This window comes from Nuphar pumila, chromosome 15 (assembly GCF_984573655.1).
Source record: "Nuphar pumila chromosome 15, dmNupPumi1.hap1.1, whole genome shotgun sequence".
Lineage (NCBI taxonomy): Eukaryota > Viridiplantae > Streptophyta > Magnoliopsida > Nymphaeales > Nymphaeaceae > Nuphar > Nuphar pumila.
The window spans coordinates 33886760-33906106 of record NC_143263.1 but is presented as its reverse complement, the minus strand read 5'-3'; the positions used below and the strand labels follow the sequence as shown (position 1 = coordinate 33906106).

Genomic DNA, 19347 nt, shown 5'->3' with positions numbered 1-19347 from the left:
CCATGTGTTCATGCTGAAAACCTAAAACAAACGTTAGAAACATGAAGTACAGCTGAAACAAATGATTGACTTGGTACCGTTGTTACAGAATGAGTGTTCTGTCCGTATTGTTTGTTCGTCTCGTTCAATCCTGAACAAGCTATCAATCAAGTCCTTAGTTTACCTGGCTTGTCTTTTCCAATAAAATTAGGCATTGAAAATTAGCTATGGCGACAATGAATTGACAGAACTTCAGCCTCTCACGGAAAGCAAACAAGGCCCAGATTCACAATATAGCTCATAACAATGCATTGATTAATTCTCTTCAGTTATAACAAACAATCAAGACCGGGTACAGACTTCATGTCAAAACGAAGAACCACTGATACAGGTATTGATTTTCTCCTAGGTGGTAAAATAGGAAAACAATGAGAGACAAAATCGATGAATGACATAAACTGCAAAATCTAACTACACCACTACATTGCGTCTGGAGGTACATTGGCAGGTCAGCAACCTGCTGCTTAGTACCTTGACCATCTCTGCCCTTGGGACAATCTCTTCTTTCATGGCCTGCATGTCCTTCAACTTGACCACACCTTCCCTGAGCTCGTTTTTGCCAACAGTCAGCACCCAGGGAAAACCAGCTTTATCTGCAAGCCCAAATTGCTTGCCAATATTCTTATCAGATGTGAGCACGAATTCTGCCTTCAGATTGGCATTCCAAAGTTCACTCACAATCTCCGCAGCTTGATCCAGCCCACCAAGCTTATCTCCCGAGACAACAACCATAACTTGGGTTTGTGTTGCACGTATTTCCTGCACAAATTGGTGGGAAAAGGAAACAATGGCATCAGAAAGGCAGATGACAAGAACATGGTTGATAGAGGCATGTTCATGTAAATATGCCGAAGGCAAGCAGATGACAAGAACATGGGGGATAGATGCATGTTCGTGTAAACATGACATTCTTGAGCATTTTAAGTTCCATGAGATACGTTAAAAATGAAAATATACCTTCTGCTCCTTTTCCATTTGTTCCATTATGGTGAACACCCTTTCTATCCCTAAGCTCACACCAACAGCAGGGACTGGCTTCCCACTGAACATCCCAACAAGGTTATCATAACGTCCTCCAGCAGCAATTGAACCAACCTGACAGCACAAATCAATTAGAACACAGGCATAATCTTCAAGCAAAAACATCAAGCTAAAAATGTATATTCCTGGCTTCTACATAAACAGAATTACCATTTTCATTGCAATAATGCCCACTTCTGCAGCGGTAAGATGATATTTTACAATACCACATATCCCGATCATTATTAACAAAAGCATTGGATGATATAAGAATGCAAGACCATTAACACCACATCAAACTTATGTTTTTCAATATAGTATGGCCTCAAACCAGTATATTATAAAATGGTAAACCATATAGCTGTTTTGGATAACTGTCAGCCCAATGCAACAACAGTCTGGGACATGGCCTCTATAAATTAGTGCAGTTGGTTGGTGCTGAATGAGGACCAGGACGTGTGACAGGAGGCAGGGATAAGTAGAACACTGAAGTTTGAGAAAAGAGCACAGCCAAATATGAACCTAACAAGTGGGAATCTGGCCTGCAGAGACTCCAAAACCAGTGAAGGCAACGTACAAACAAGATGTCCACCCAATTTTGTAGACAAGGAGTCATTCATATGGAGGTCATAGAGAAAAATAAACAATCCAGAGCAAATAAAGCTACCCAATGGTGTCAGCTATGTCACATAAGTGCAGATGCGGATGCCGCGATGTGGCACTTTAAAAAAACTTGGGTGCAGGAAGGATTATACACACACACACACACACGTGTGCATTTATGTATTTATATATAATATAGATAAAACTGGACTTGGTTAGGGTTAACTGAATCTATTTTTGGACAGAAATGGACTTCAGTGTGGTTGACTTCACCTGACACAAAGGAAGCCGTGTCCAAGTGTCGCACCCGCATGGGTGCAGGTGTGGTGCCTGTTAAAATGTAAACAGCACATGTATAATAATATTATTATTATATACTTTTGTATTTATACTTTTTAATTTTTTTGTAATTTTTCTTTTTGTTTTTGGTATCTAGTTCTATACATCTAGTTTAGTCAAGTTTCAGTTGGAACTTGACCAACTTTCTAGCTGTTGGAACTAGTCCAACGGCTAGAATTCTAGCTCTTGGAAGTTCAGCTAGAAAGGGAGAGCTCCTTATGAGCTCTCCTTAATACTCTTGTATAAATAGGGGTGCATCCCCTTGTGTAAATCATTCCTCTAAATGCTTTTTAAGCATTTTGCTCTCATAAATAAAGTGTTATTTATTTTTATGTTTTTCCATTTATACCCTTTTATGGGTCTTGTCTAAAGTATCTTTTAGATACTTCCTTTCGAGTAGATTCAAGTGCATTCGTGGAGCCTACCATTTCATTACATGGTATCAGAGCCACAAAACTCTTAGATCTTGAAAAACTTTTGCCTCAATTTCCGTGCCTCTTGTGTAAAGGTGTGTTATTACCTTGTTCTTAAAAAAAGTGTTTCGTCACTTGCAAAGGAGTGTTTCGTCACTTGCCAAAAGAGTGTTTTATCACTCTTCTAACGACTACAAGAGGATCCATTTGGAGAAAAGGACTTGAGCAACAACATTGTATTCCCTTTCTCCCTTTTTCTCTATTTTCCTTTTTTTCTTCTTCTCCTTACTATCTTCTTCGCACCCTTGTAAATGATGGATGAACATGATAAGGTCACCATCATACCCATGAAGTTGAATGATACTAATTATGTGATGTGGGCTTCAATTATGAAGCACCATATAAAAAGGCTTATGGAGAATAGTGGATGGTTCTGATTCGGAACCTAAACTATCTCCCACCAAAAAAGAGGGTGATAAGGAAGTCCCTCTAACGAAAGAGGAGAAGACTAAGGCTCTAGCCTCTTATGAAAAAAAATGGAAAGAATGGAGGATGGGGCATGCAAAGATAATGTCATGGCTTATTAATAGCATAGACATTAAAAAATGTTCTAGCCTCGCTAAATTTGAACATGCCGATAAGGAATGGGAATACCTCAAAAATATGTATTCCCTTAAAGATATTGCCCATGTGTGCAATCTTCAAGAAAAAGTTCGGCCATTAACTTAAAATGACAAAACTATTCGTGAATATTACAATGAGTTGTCCGAACTTTGGAAAAAGCTGGCTATTCTAGAGCCAAAATAGCATTGCACCGAAGATATCGAGTTTCGTAAAAAACAACTTGATATGGAACACTTTTACCAATTTGTGAATGGATTAAGGCCGGAATTTGAATCCACCAAATCAGCTCTACTTCATCGTGATAAAATCCCTACTATTGTGGATACTATTAAAGAACTAACTATAGAGGAAAATCGTCTTACAACGAGTACTCCAAAAGTTGACGATTTATAGCTGTGTCTAGGCCAGAGAATCATACTCGCACTTATAGACCCCCTCATTTTGTGAGACTGAGTGGTGAGTTTGACAAAAGAAAAGTTATTTGTCACCACTGTCATGAACCGGGGCACTATAAGCCTCAATGTCCGAAGCTAAAAAGGAGAGATGAAAAGAGGGTAGCATCTGTTGAAACCGAGCCAAAAGATCAAGATGCACCTGTTTCCATGGCTCAACTAATGGAGATTCTTCAACATCTTCTCAAAGGGGTATCCTCTTCGACTGAAGCCTCAACTGGAGCGGCAGTTGCATGTGTATCCGATCCAGGTAACTTCCCTTGGCTCTTAGATTATGGTGCTTCATTTCATATGACCCAAAATGCTAAATGTTTATCCGAATGTCTTAAAAATAACTCAAGTATATCAAAAGTCTTTACAGCAGATGAAACATCTCTTGAAATAAAAAGAATAGGATGTTTTGAAAGTTTTCAAAAATCCAAAACTTTTTGTATTCCAGAAGTTAGACATGTCCCAAAATTAAATTTGAACCTTTTATCTGCTTCACAAATTTCTAATTATGGATGTAATATATCATTCTCTTCTGATGATTGCTGGATACAGGATCGCCAGTCAGGGAAGCTGATTGGGGAAGGCCATAAAGAAGGACTATATTACATGGACTTTTTGGAACTACCAAAGAATGTATTTTGTTTAAATGTTCAGAAATTAGAAACAAAATTATGGCACAAAAGACTTGACTATCCTCATATGTCAAAAATCCAAGACTTCCTACGTTTGGGAAAAATTTGTAAATCTGAAAATTTTGCTTGTAAAGATTGCATTCTTGGTAAAATAAAAAGATAATCTTTTTCTACTAGAACCTTTGTCTCTACAAAACGTCTTGAGTTAATGCATTCAGACGTTTGAGGACCCGCACCAGTTATCTCTAAAGGTGGTTATGCGTATTATGTCATCTTTGTTGATGACTTTTCTAGACACACTTGGATTTATTTTCTTAAACATAAATCCAAAGTTTTTGCTCACTTTCAAATATTTTATAAAATGGTCACAAACAAATTTCAAAGTAATATTTCTATTTTTCGCACCGATTCAGGGGGAGAATTTATGTCTGGAGAATTTAAAAACTATCTTAATTTATATGGCATTACTCATCAACGATCATGCCCACACACCCCCCAACAAAATGGTCTTGCGGAACGCAGGCATCGCCACATTACGGAAATCACTCGGACTTTGCTAATTGCAAGTCAAGTTCCAAAAGGTTTTTGGGCTGAAGTCGCTCTAACTACCACCTATCTCATCAATAGAATGTCATCTTCATTCAAAAATATATCTCCAATTGAAAAACTTTATGATTTATCTCCAGACTACTCTAGATTAAGAGTTTTTGGTTGCAAAAGTTTTGTATTTACAAACAAAAATGATAAATTCTTTCCTCGTGCAATTTCATGTGCCTTTTTAGGATATGTTGAAAATAAAAAAGGCTATAGGTGCTATGATCTTCAAAATGGCAAATTATATGTATCAAGAAATGTGTCTTTTCCAGAAAAAAAAAGTTCTTTTGAAAGTGAAAAATCGAAAGATATTACTGAATATTCTTTTTTAATCGATTTAACTTCAAAATTCAATGGAGAGGATTTTGAATATAACTTTGACAATGATCAAAGTCCTATTACTTTTTAAAATGATAGCGAAGACCAAACCAGTAGGGATGTTGGTCAGCAATATTCAAGACGAAGAGTTGGAGAGCAACACCCACCATGTGCATTAGAAAGGTTTTCTAAAGTTCTCCCTCGTAGGACTTCTAGAATTTCTCGACCTCCCAAAAAATTTGCCTCTTGCGAATCTTTTTCACCCTCGTATAGGGCAGCCCTTGCATTAATCCAATCCTACGTTAAACCTTCCTCCTATTCTGAAGCAAAAAACCATGAAAAATGGGTTGAAGCTATGAAAATAAAATAGGATGCATTAGAGAAAACACTTGGTCCATTCAAGACCTTCCTCTCGGAAAAAAACTTATAGGTTGTAGATGGGTCTATAAAGTCAAAACCAAAAGTGATGGGACCCTAGAAAGATATAAGGCACGACTCGTAACCAAAGGTTATGCTCAAGAGTATAGCATTGACTACAAAGAAACCTTTGCCCCTGTGGCCTGTATGACCACTGTTAGAACTTTAATTGCTTTGGCTTCTATCAAAAAATGACATATTTCAAATGAATGTCAAAAATGCTTTCTTAAATGGGAGTCTTGTTGAAAAAGTCTACATGGAAGCTCCGCCTGTTATTAGTATTCCTAAAAGTAAAATACTTCGTCTTGAGAAGGTTCTTTATGGCCTCAAACAGGCACCAAAAGCCTGGTATGACAGATTTAGTCATGCTATGACTGATATTGGATTTCATTCTTGTTTGACTGACACTGCCTTGTTTATTAAGCAATTTGATGCAGGTATTATCATCCTTCTTTATGTGGATGATATGATCATCACTGGAGACGACAAACAGGGAGTTACCAATATCAAAACTCATTTTGAAATGTCTAATTTAGGATTATTGAGATACTTTTTAGGAATAGAAGTTGTTTATTCCCCTCGTGGGTATTTGATATCTCAATCTAAATTTGCTTTTGATATTGTTTCCAGGTCTGGTATTAAAGATGATAAGAAGGTGGACACTCCAGAAGTAATCAATGTTAAAATAAAAATTGATGATGGAGAGCGTCTTGATGATCTCACTCCGTTCAGACAACTTGTTGGAGCACTTTCCTATCTCTATCACTCAGCCAGACATAGCACATGTTGTACACACAGCTAGCCAGTTTCAACATGCTCCCACTTCTATTCACTGTTAAAATGTACCTATTATATATATATATATATATATATTCTGTTTATTACATCAATACTCGATAGGGGTATTTTTGTAATTACACAGTTGTTTTAGAAAACAACTATTTTTTCCTTTTTGATCAAATGTAATTTTTATTATTTATTTTTTTATTTCTTTTTTTATTATTTTTGAGGACCAAAAGGGGCTCCAACATAGAAGTCGTTGGAGCCCCCAACGGTTACAAATGTGACCGTTGGGGGCTCCCAACGACTCTATGGGAGCCCCCTTTTGGCTCTCCTTTTGAGGCCCTTTGGCCCTCCTTTTTCCTCCTCCTTCTCTTGTATAAATAGGGGTGATCCCCTTGTGTATTTTCATCTTGGAGAGCTCCTCTCTCTTTTCAATAAGAGGCTTTGTATATTGGTGCCTTCTTAAAGGCTTGTGCTTGTATTGTCCCTTCGTGGACTTGTGATATTTTCTCTTTTATTCATTGTTGTATGTGCTTGTATGCACTCTTTATATTTCCGCAATATCTCATTACATGGTATCAGAGCCACTCGATTCTTGAAGGAAAGGTGTGGTTCGTGTATCTCTTATTTTGGTGGACATCTTCTCACTTCTTGGCAACATCATGGAGACAAAGATTGATCTTTCTTTCAAACTCAATGGAAAGAACTATATGATGTGGGCATCGGCAATGGAGAATAATCTCAAAGGGAAGAAGCTTTGGGGTTATGTCATGGGGACCGTTCCGGAACCGAAGCTTATGCTCACAAAAATGGAAGAAGATCAAGAAAAAGCTCTTGAGGGAGATGCTCGTCTCAAGGCCATTGAAAATCATCAAAAGGAAGTAGAAGATTGGGAAAGCAATCACGCAAAAATCCTTGCGTGGTTTATGAACAATGTGGAGCTTAAGGTATGTGCTAATATAGCTAAATTTCGTCGAGCCAATGAGGCTTGGTCCTTTATGAGGGGTATGTATACCCAAAAGGATCTTGCAAGAGCATACTTCTTGCAAGAAAAAGTTAGAACCACCAAGCAAGGTGATTCTAGCATTCAAGACTACTATAGTGCCCTTAACCCACTATGGGATGAATTGGCTCTTTTAGAGCCAAAGTGGGTTTCTATGGAAGATGTTGATTTAAGACAAAAACAAATGGAACAAGAGCGATTGTTTCAATTTCTTTTTGGGCTACGCCCCGAATTTGAGCAAGTGAGATCCTCACTTCTCCATAGATCTATTTTTCCTCCTATTGAGGATGCTATTGCCGAAATCACTCAAGAGGAGACAAGGCTTGGCATGAGTAAGCATGTTGATGAAGTCCTTGCCGTATCCAAACCGGGTAACAATGTTAGAACCTATAAGCCTCCTCATTTTGGGAAACAAGGGAACTACAATGGAGGAAGAAAAATGATTGTTTGTCATTATTGCAATGAGCCGGGTCACATTAGACCCGTTTGTCCAAAGCTTATGGGAGCCTTCAAGCCTAAAGTAGCCTCTCTTGAAGAAACCACCTCCAAAGAAGATGAAGGCAAAAACAATGACATTAAAGAAACTCTTGGACAAATATCTATGGCTCTCCAACAAATGCTTAAAGTTTCTTCCTCCACATCGGGTGCGGCCATTGCTTCGACATCATCACCCGGTACGTATTCTTGGATCCTTGATTCCGGAGCTTCTTTTCATATGACCCCTCATGAGAATGCACTTAGTGATGTTTGCATCAATTCAAAGGACTCTTGTGTCTCAACGGCCGATGGAACTTTTTTGAAAATTTCAAGTATTGGCTCTTTTAAAGATTCTCAAAATTTTTGTGTTCCAAAAGTAAGAGTTGTTCCCAAATTAAATTTAAACCTTTTTTCGGTTTCTCAAATTGCCGACCATGGATGTGAAATATCTTTCTCATCTAATGGTTGCTTTGTGCAGGATCTCCGGTCCGGGAAGCGAATTGGGCAAGGCCATAGAAAGGGAGACCTCTATTATATGAACCATCTTGATCTCCCTACAAACTTTTTTTGTTCTTATGTCCAAGAAAAAAATATGGAAACTTGGCATAAAAGACTTGTTCATCCAAGTTATTCCAAAATGTATCTCTTTCCTTTTGGAAACAAATTTTGTAAGGAAAAAGAAATTAATTGCAAAGATTGCATTTTTGGAAAAATGAAGTCTATTCTTTTTCCAACTAGATCTTTTTTCTCATCAAGGCCTTTTGAATTGGTGCATTCGGATGTTTGGGGTCCTTCTCCGGTTATGTCTAAAGGGGGTTATTCATATTATGTTATGTTTGTTGATGACTTTACTCGGTATGTTTGGATTTATTTCCTTAGTCATAAGTCGGAAGTATTTACTTTCTTTAAAGATTTTCATAAAAAGGTTCAAAATCAATTTCAAAGTAACATAGCTATTTTAAGATCCGATTCCGGTGGTGAATACTTATCTCACGAATTCCAAAACTATTTAAGCCAAAATGGCATTTGTCATCAAAAGTCATGTCCTAGGACTCCTCAACAAAATGGCCTAGCGGAAAGGAAACATAGGCATATTATAGAAACCGCTAGAACATTGCTTGTGTCTAGAAATATTCCAAAAAAAATTTGGGCGGAAGTCGTTCTTACCTCAACCTATCTAATCAATAGAATGCCCTCTTCTAAGTTAAAAAATGCTTCTCCCTATGAGAAACTCTTTAAGTTTTCACCCGATTTTAATCGACTTCGTATTTTTGGTTGCAAATGTTTTGTCCTACTACATAAAAGGAATAAGTTATCTCCCAAAGCAATTGAATGTGTATTTTTTGGATATGGTGAAAATCAAAAAGGGTATAGATGTTATGATTTTAAGAATGATAAACTATATGTTTCAAAAGATGTAACATTTCTCGAAGAAGAAAACGGTTTTGATAAAATAGAAGAGACAAATGAAATTGATTATGTATTCTTATATGATCTTATTGATGACATACAAGAAGATTCTCTTGAAAACATAGATGACACTCACGAGGTATCCCCTCTTGACATAACACTCTCAAATGATAATAATTCAAATACAAATGTTCATGATAGCAATGCCAATATAAATGTTTACTCAAGAAGAAATCAAGAAAAACCTATTAGTGCCCTCGAAAAATACTCTCAAATTTCTGAATCCATTGAGGAACCACAAGTTAGGCATTCTTCTAGAATATCAATACCCCCAAATAGGTTTGTCTCCTATGACTCTTTAACTCCCAACTATCGGGCATGTTTGATAACTCTACACTCTTATTTTGAACCAACCCACTATAATCAAGCTAAATCTATACCTCATTGGGTTGAAGCAATGCAAGTTGAACTAAATGCTTTAAAAAAGGCCAATACTTGGGAAGTAGTTGATCTACCCTCACACAAAAAACCTATTGGTTGTCGTTGGGTCTTCAAAGTTAAAACTAAAAGCGATGGCTCGTTGGAACGATATAAAGCAAGATTGGTTGCTAAGGGATACTCCCAAGAATATGGTATTGATTACGAAGAAACATTCGCCCCCGTAGCTCGTATGACAAGTGTCAGAACCTTAATAGCTGTCGCATCAACCAAAAAATGGCCTATTTATCAACTTGACGTAAAAAAATGCTTTTTTAAATGGAAGTTTAAGTGAAGAAGTTTATATAGATCCACCACCCGGAATAAATATTAAGCAAGGTCAAACACTTCGGCTTTTAAAGGCATTATATGGTCTTAAACAAGCTCCTAAGGCTTGGTATGATCGTTTTAGTGATATCATGATAAAATTAGGATTTCATTCTTGTTATACTGACACTGCTCTTTTTGTTAAAAATGCAGGTTCTAGTATCGTAATTTTGTTGCTTTATGTTGATGATATGATTATCACTGGAAATGATCAAAGTAGTATTATTAATGTTAAAAATATGTTAAAAGATAATTTTGATATGTCTGATTTAGGTTTTCTCAGATATTTTCTTGGAATTGAGGTTGCATATTCTCCTAGAGGATATATTTTGTCACAGATGAAGCTTGCTGCAGATATATGTTCTAAGTCTGGGATTTCTGATGATAAGAAGGTAGAGACTCCCGAGGTTATTAATGCCAAGTTACGGTTAGAAGATGGGGTTCTTCTGGAAGATCCTACACCGTACCGACAACTCATTGGGTCTCTTACATATTTAACCATCACCAGACCAGATATCACTCATGTGGTTCACTCAGTCAGTCAATTTCAGCATGCTCCTACAACCGTGCATATGAGTGCAGTTCTCCGAATCATTCGCTACATTCGGAATACCATCAATAAAGGGCTATTTCTATCCTCCTCTTCCCCTTTGAATCTTCTTGCTTATACTGATGCAAATTGGGGAGGGAATCCCAATGATCGAGTCTCAACTACTGGTTTTTGTGTCTTTTTAGGGGACTCATTGATTGCCTGGCGATGCAAGAAGCAGCAGAAAGTTTCACTATCATCCACTGAAGCTGAGTACCGGGCAATGGCAACCACAACAATGGAACTTGTATGGCTTCGCAGTTTGCTTAAAGATATGGGAGTTGATATTACTGAAGCCTCCAAGCTGTGTTGCGACAATAAGAGTGCCATCTATATCGCAAGCAATCATACTTTTCATGAACGTACGAAGCATATCGAAATGGATTGCCACTATGTTCGTGACGAATTTTTACGAGGAACTATTGCTCTGCCATATGTCACTTCAGAATATCAGTTGGCAGACTTCTTCACTAAAGCTCTTCCAGCTCCTCGGTTCATGTTTCTTCTCGGCAAACTTTCCGTCCTTCCCCCGTAAAGTTTGAGGGGGGGTGTTAAAATGTACCTATTATATATATATATATATATTCTGTTTATTACATCAATACCCGATAGGGGTATTTTTGTAATTACACAGTTGTTTTAGAAAACAACTATTTTTTCCTTTTTGATCAAATGTAATTTTTATTATTTATTTTTTTATTTCTTTTTTTATTATTTTTGAGGACCAAAAGGGGCTCCAACATAGAAGTCGTTGGAGCCCCCAACGGTTACAAATGTGACCGTTGGGGGCTCCCAACGACTCTATGGGAGCCCCCTTTTGGCTCTCCTTTTGAGGCCCTTTGGCCCTCCTTTTTCCTCCTCCTTCTCTTGTATAAATAGGGGTGATCCCCTTGTGTATTTTCATCTTGGAGAGCTCCTCTCTCTTTTCAATAAGAGGCTTTGTATATTGGTGCCTTCTTAAAGGCTTGTGCTTGTATTGTCCCTTCGTGGACTTGTGATATTTTCTCTTTTATTCATTGTTGTATGTGCTTGTATGCACTCTTTATATTTCCGCAATATCTCATTACATTCACATGGGAGCGATTTTACGTATTATTAGATATTTAAAGAGTTCTCTCTCACGTGGACTCTTCTTGTCTCCATAGTCATCATTAGATTTAATTGCTTATACTGATGCTGATTGGGGAGGTGGTCCTAATAATAGGCACTCAACCACTGGTTTCTGTGTATTTTTAGGTGAATCTCTAATATCATGGAGGTGTAAGAAGCAGCAGAAGGTTTCTCTTTCTTCTACTGAAGCTGAATATAGAGTCATGACAACCACCACAATGGAAGTTGTTTGGCTCAGGCGACTGCTCGTTGATATGGGAGCTGAAGCAACACAGGCTTCACGAATGTGTTGTGACAACAAGAGTGTAATCTACATCGCAAGCAACCGGATTTTTCATGAGCGCACCAAACACATTGAGATGGATTGTCACAATGTCAAAGAGGAGTACTTGCATGGAACCATTGATCTGCCATATGTGACGTCAAAATACCAATTGGCAGACTTCTTCACCAAGCCTCTCGCGACTCCAAGATTTCACTTCCTCTTAGACAAATTTCCGCTCATTGTACCGTAAGTTTGAGGGGGAGTGTTAAAATGTAAACAACACATATATAATAATATTATTATTATATATTTTTGTATTTATACTTTTAATTTTTTTTGTAATTTTTCTTTTTGTTTTTGGTATCTAGTTCTAGATACATCTAGTTTGGTCAAGTTCCAGTTGGAACTTGACCACCTTTCTATCTGTTGGAACTAGTCCAATGGCTAGAATTCTAGCTGTTGGAAGTTCCAACAGCTAAAAAGAGAGAGCTCCTTATGAGCTCTCCTTAATACTCTTGTATAAATAGGGGTGCATCCCCTTGTGTAAATCATTCCTCTAAATGATTTTTAAGCATTTTGCTCTCATAAATAGTGTTATTTATTTTTATGCTTTTCCATTAATACCCTTTTATGGGTCTGTCTAAAGTATCTTTTAGATACTTCCTTTTGAGTAGATTCAAGTGCATTCGTGGAGCCTACCATTTCATTACAGTTCCCTGTTAGAAGAGTCTGTGTTACATAGGTTTCAGATAAAAAGTAGACTTGTCATGTAACATGGGTGCATAACCACCCGTGTTGCACCTGCACCTGCACCTGCACCAGCACCCATGTAACATAGGTCAAAAATTGCCCAAGTAATAAAAAAAATAGTTGTATAATTGTAAATGCATTTCATGGAACACACACAGATATATATTTGTGTGTGTATGTATTTGTGCCCCCACACTCGAGTTTTTTTAAATTGCCATGTCGCATCCACACCTATGTGAACTTTAAAGCAAGCATAATCAATATTCTAAGTTTGAGAAAGATTTCAGTCTTGATTGGATTCACAAAATATAGCTTGGAATTCTGAATCATTTTCTTCACCAAAGGAATGAATGTTACAAATCTACTCTCTTTATGGGGCTGCTGTTACGAATACTGGTCATATCATTTCATTTACTGAAATAACCTATAATGCTAGGGCAATATTGCCCTAAGCATTGTAATTATATTACAAATATCCAATGGAGTTGTCAGCACAACTATATAATGGGGACATCTAATGAAGCAGTCTGTAGTCATTGGCTTCATCTACAAAACCATAGCTTAAGTTTGGACCAAGCAGCATTTCCTTGGTTGGTTAAGTTCAGTATCTAGCAAAGCTCTCATCTTTCATAATGTGCAACCTAGAACCTATGAGAAATGCCAAAGTCAGGTCTCAGACAATACAGATCTCTCTCTCTCAACAAATGCCTTCTAGTCTCCATATACCAACTACTCAAAAAACCAACAAAGTCACCGTCTTCATTCTCTCATAAACCACCAACTTAATTGGACAGGAAAAGATCAAAACTATCATTTTTAAGAGTTAACCAGAGTTAAGTGTATAGAAAGCAACTCTGGTGTCATTTGAGCAATTTCTGAAAAAGTTAGGCATTTATCCTAAATATTTGAAATCTGAGACACTTGCACATAAATTTGTCATATGTTAGGCACTATGTCATATGCTTATGGCCGTGGATGAAAGGATACAGCCATTTTTATGAAATTTTCAACATGACTAATACATATGGGGATAACAAACAGGGTTCAAAATGGAGTATCCGTGTGACATTGGTTACGCACCTATATGTAAATCACCCTAATGATCATTGTGTTTACCTTCGTCTTCTTGAAATATGAGGAAGTTGCAAGCACAACAATTGTATACTCTGCACTAAGAAACATTATATTATCAAACATAATCATCATGTAGTAGCATTTCCCCCTTTTTTTGTGACAAGGAACACACCCAGGATTGAGCCACATTGGGCCTCAATCTGGGTGGTAAATCCCAGGAGTGGAATAGTCCCCACAACTGCACTCCTGGTAAAGTCATGGGTGTGCCCTTTGGAGTTCAACCTCGAAAAGTCTGGGGCCTCAGGACTGTTGTCCCTCAACCACTAACCAGGGGGCCCTCAACCACAAGGACAGCATTTTCTTTTCTAGACGTCCTATATTAACATATTTTCTTTATTCCCTTGACAAGGCTATTGAGCATTAGGATCTGATACTTTCCACAAGCCCTAGACATTTATTAGATGTTGGTTGCTAAAACAAAATGATCTATGGTTACTACCATCAAATGACAGGAGCTATTGGGAGTAGATGACACTGAGTAGATCTCAAGATTTCTTTTCATTTTTCGGGAAAGAACTAAATTTTAGTGAGGAACAACTTATATTTGAAAAAGGAAATAAAGTTGCAATTTTATCACCTTCATTTCATGTTGTATTCTGCCACTACCGTCTTGCAATTTGAGCGGACACTTTTATGCAGTTAAAATATCTGAAGAATAGTAGTTTGTTACAAAAAATGTAGTTGTCCCAGTTGTCTCACAAAATCATAGATCAGACCATCTCCTGCACTAAATATAAACTAAAAATGCAGTCTGAATTCTGGATGGTACTTGTTGCAAATAATGGAGTTGTTCCAGTTGTCTCACAAGATCATTGAACAGAACACCTATTGAACTAAAGATAAACTGAACATACAGTATGAATTCTGAAGTTGGCATATGCTAACCATTAGAGGGATATACTCCTTTTGAATCGCCAAAACTGTACAATCAACGGGCTTATTGTTCCAGGTGTGCCTAAAGAAAAAGAAGACCTACCTTGGCTTGACATTTTCAGACTAAGGCTAGTAGTTCAATAATAAATAAAGCAGAACATGAAATCCAACAAACTGAACCTCAGAATTGGCATAATAAAAATATAAAAGGTTTTGAAAGATATGAATGACACCTGCGTAGAACCTTTTAAAACAGCTTCATATATAACTCCTGTGTAATAATCAAGACCCCTTGCAAGGCTCAAGTCAAAAACCACTTGATCTACGCAGTTTGATTTTTCCAAAGCAGTAAATAGAACCTCCAATTCTTCCAAGACAGAGCTACAGTTTCCCAGGAATGGGCTGCCCTCTTTCTTTAGGTCAGCCAATATTTGCTGGGGATGTCCTCTCTTCTTAACAAAAGAACCAATCATCTCTGTTGTTTCCTTACTCAAGCCTTTATCCTCCACCTGAACATGGTATGAGCATTCAAAAGTAGGCTAGACTCGAGTTAAGTTTATGAACAGAGCTCACAAGCAAGATAAATACAGAGCCCGAAAACAACTAACGTGAAAGCATCACTGGATAATATCACATCAAACATGCAACCAGTACATTCAAAAGCAGCAAAATAACAACATATAAGAAGATTATGTGACTATTATAAATGCACAGAGAACAGAAAGCAAGAATAAAACCCATCAATGTTTTAAGAAGAAATATCATTTTGATAGATGAATAGAGGGCCAATGGCAGAGCAAAGAACCTTTGTTGTCAAAGGCAGCGCCTAGGCGCAGCCCCACCGCCTGGGCTTTTGGGTTTGGGCGGTGGGGCCCTCTTTTACCGCCTAGGTGCCACCAAGGCTGAAAAGCCTTTTTTTGACCTTTTTTTTTAATTTGGTTGACCACTTGGTCAACCTTTTTCCAAAAAGGTGGTATAAAAAGGGGAAGGGTGGTGCCTCTCTCTCTCTCAATTTGCTGCAACAGCAAGAAGAAGAAGAAGGGTACTCTCTCTCTCTCTCTCTCTTTGTTTCTCACTCTCTGTTTTCCTTTTTTCTCCTTTTTTACCTTGTTCTCTATTCTTTTTTCCCTTTTTTCTTCTTTCTGTTTTTCCTTCCTTTTTTTTCTTCCTGTTTTGTCTTCGCTTTTTGTTTATTTTCTTCCTGTTTTTTCTTTTTTTCCTTCTCTTTTCTTTTTTCCTTTTTTCTTCTTCCTGTGTTTCAGTTATATTATATGTATACACTGTATTTCAGTTATTATAATAATATTTTGTGTTTGTGTTATATATATATATGTGTGTGTGTGTGTGTGTGTGTCTTATGTAATGTAATATTTATATATAATTTGTTCTACTGTTTCTGAGTTATGTTTGTGAGTTATATACTTGTATTTCTGAGTTATATATGTGTGTGTAATAAATATATGATCTGTTTGAGTGTTCTTTTTAACAGTTCACACTTAACATGCACCTACACATATCTGTGTATGCAATTCATATATAATCTGTTTGACTGTAGTCATTTTTCATATATGATCTGTGAATTGTGAGCTTTGTCTTGGATTCAAAGTGTTTAAGTTTTTTTGGATATTTTCGAATAGTGCAAAATTGTTAGTGCTTCATATTAGAGTGAGATTGAAAAAGATCGCATCCATGTTCTCGATTTTTTTCATGAAGTTTCTTATTAATTTTAGTAGTTTGTTTACATATTTTGTATGTTTTTTTTGTACTGCCTAGGCCTTTTTAGGGGCTCATCGCCTAGGCTCCGCCTAGCGCCTATGACAACCATGCAAAGAACTAAGCATATAGATTTCTTGTCTCTCATATTTCACTACACTTTATGCTGCGAACATCATCAAGTTGATGGGGCATCACAAGATTGAAACCCAAGGAGGGTGCTTGGATCATATTTTTTCGATGTAAAAATATGATTTTTTATTTATCAACTTTTGGCCCATTGTGGGCCGTTGATTTTTGAAGCCCTGAAAAAACCAGATTACATGTTGCAAATACATTATCCAAAACCTATGTAACACGGACTCTTCTAACAGGGCAATGCACCCGCGTCACACCCGGGTGCGACACTTGAACATGGCTTCCTTTGTGTCAGGTGAAGTCAACCACACCGAGGTACATTTCTGTCCCAAAAGTAGATTTGGTTAACCCTAACCAAGTCCAGTTTTATCTAATATTATATATATACATACATAAGTGCACACACATACATATACATATAATATATATCTTATCATGACGCTTTAGTATTTCATTAGTGTTAACTTAAAACTGTTAAAACTTATATATATATATATATATATATATATATACTCCCCGCACACCTGCATCCAACCTTTTTTAAAGTGCCGCATTCGCAACCGCATCTGCACCTATGTAACATACTCCAAAACCTATTTTCTACTAAACAAACTATGTAGATCAAATCTGTAAGGTTAGGCCCACACAAAAAAAAAAGTTGAAAAAGTGGTGTTTTATCCTAGATTGTATGCACAAATGACTGCAGTAAATATATCAATATATATAGGATGACCCACCCACCTCGTCCTCACCTTCAAAAACCATATTTAGAAATGTTTTTTGGCAAATCTGGCAGTACAGATGCAATCTTTATGGCTGAAAACCTATAAACAGAATCTTGGGTCAAGTTTTTTTTATGTATAAACATGAATTTACAAAGATCTAAAAGTTAACAATTTTGAATTTTCTGAAATTTTCTACGTTATAAAATCATACTTACACCAAAAGAATTTGATCAAAGAGACTGTTTGTAGGTTCTCAACCATGAAGATCACATCCATATGATCAAATTTGCTTAAAAAACTTCTCTAAATATGACTTTTGAAGATGACAGGTGGGTGGACCATTTAGCGGGAGGACCATCGCTCTTATCATATATACATACATATATATAGAGAGAGAGAGTAATGTGTAAGTTCCAGACGATTTATATTCCAGACTATCCCAAACTCTCTTAAAAACATCTTTGCATATGTTTTTTACTTAATCTAAACCTGTAGATGTGATCTCTCTGCTTCATTTAGTAGAAAACATGTATTAGTTTAAAAAAAATTATGTTTAAATGTGTTTTTAGCTCAACAAAAAGATCAATAACAACCAACAAAATCCACAGGCATTCATTAACATTTTCTTAAGAAAACTCAACGTTCATTAGAAACAAAGAGTGTCAAAAAATGCCCAAGAAAAACAAAAAAATGGAAGTAAACATAGAAGAGGCATATAGTATAACTAAGAAGTAAACGATCCAACCAATATCCAAACCATAGATACCGGAAGTGCCTCCTTAGACTAGGAAACACGCTTCAAAGCAGGAAGTGTCATGCTTCCCTCGAAGAGGAGGAAGCAATAGAAAAACATGATTCCCATTAGTGGGAGTACGCTTGTTAAAATATATGGTTATCATATATATATATATATATATATATATATATATATATATATATATATATATAAAATTTTCTTTATGTCTTTTGTAATGCCCACTAGGGGCAATTTAGTCTTTTTGTTGTCCACTAGAGCATTTTTGTATTTTCTTTATTTTCATTGTTTTTTTTTCTTTTTCCATTTGATTAAGGGATAAAAGGGTCCTCCCTTAAGAGTCATTGGGACCCTCCCCAACAGTCATAAACATGACCGTTGGGGAGCTCCCAACGACTCTTTTGGGAGCCCTCCCTTGTTTCCCATGAGGTGTATAAATAAGGGCTTTTACCCCCTTCATTCTTAATGCTTCCTTAAGCATTTCAATATATTATTTGTTATATTTTTAATTCTCTCTCTCACATTGTGTGTGGGGGTGCCTAGCTCTTTGTGGCTTATTGTATTTTGCCCAATAGTGGTTTCTTGAAATGTGCTTGTGCATTATTTGTAGTCGCCTTGTGACATTGTTATTTGCCCTAGTGTTTTATTACATGGTATCAGAGCCCCTAGGTGTTTGAGCACTCTTGAGACTCACTCTTGTTTTTTGTGTGATTGTGTTTTGCACACTTATTCTTTTCTTATCTCCTCCCTTTCTTCCATAATGGCCGATAAAGATGCAAAGATTGATCTCTCATTCAAATTGAATGGGACCAACTATAGAATGTGGGCGGCCGCTATGGAAAACAACCTCAAAAGTATAAAACTTGGAGATATGTATGTGGCACGGTTCTGGAACCTTAACTAAAGCTCCCTAAAAAAGAAAAAAATGAAGAAAAAGCTTTGGATGATGAAGAAAAAGCCAAGGCCATTCAAGAATATCAATCTGAAGTTGAAGATTGGGAAAGTGAGCATGCCAATAATTTGACATGGTTCATGAATAATGTGGATCTCAAAATTTGTGTTAATCTAGCCAAATTTAAGAAAGCAAATGAAGCATGGTTCTTCATGAAAGGTATTTAAAATCAAAGAGACATTGCTTGACATTGTTTTTGAGGAACCAAGCGAGGGGATATGAGTACTAGAAATTAATATAGTACTTTATCCCTTCTATAGAATGAACTTGCTCGCCTTGAATCCTAATGGGAAGGAAGTGTTATTGCCATGAGGAAAGAGCAAATTGAGACATTTTTTCAATTCATTCATGGGGATCCCTAATTCATAGGACCTCAATTCCTCTTAGTAAAATTCTTGTTCATTTATGCCAAGAAGAAACTCACT

The 19347-nt window shown here is 36.8% G+C and overlaps 1 protein-coding gene across 2 annotated transcripts in view; it reads right to left on the bottom strand.

The window, feature by feature from the left end:
• Positions 1–264: 264 nt before the first annotated feature.
• The window catches only part of LOC149815075 (Class II aaRS and biotin synthetases superfamily protein), a 31768-nt gene continuing 12685 nt past the window's right edge, over positions 265–19347 (bottom strand). The window contains exons 5-7 of one of the 2 annotated variants that reach the window (XM_089990029.1): positions 14874–15149; positions 997–1134; positions 265–798 (exon numbers count right to left, since the gene is read on the bottom strand). In XM_089990029.1, coding sequence (XP_089846155.1) covers positions 451–798; positions 997–1134; positions 14874–15149 — 762 coding nt within the window. In that variant the 3' untranslated portion in view covers positions 265–450. The remainder of the gene's footprint in view (positions 799–996; positions 1135–14873; positions 15150–19347) is intronic. The other variant, XM_089990030.1, reaches the window with a different exon arrangement.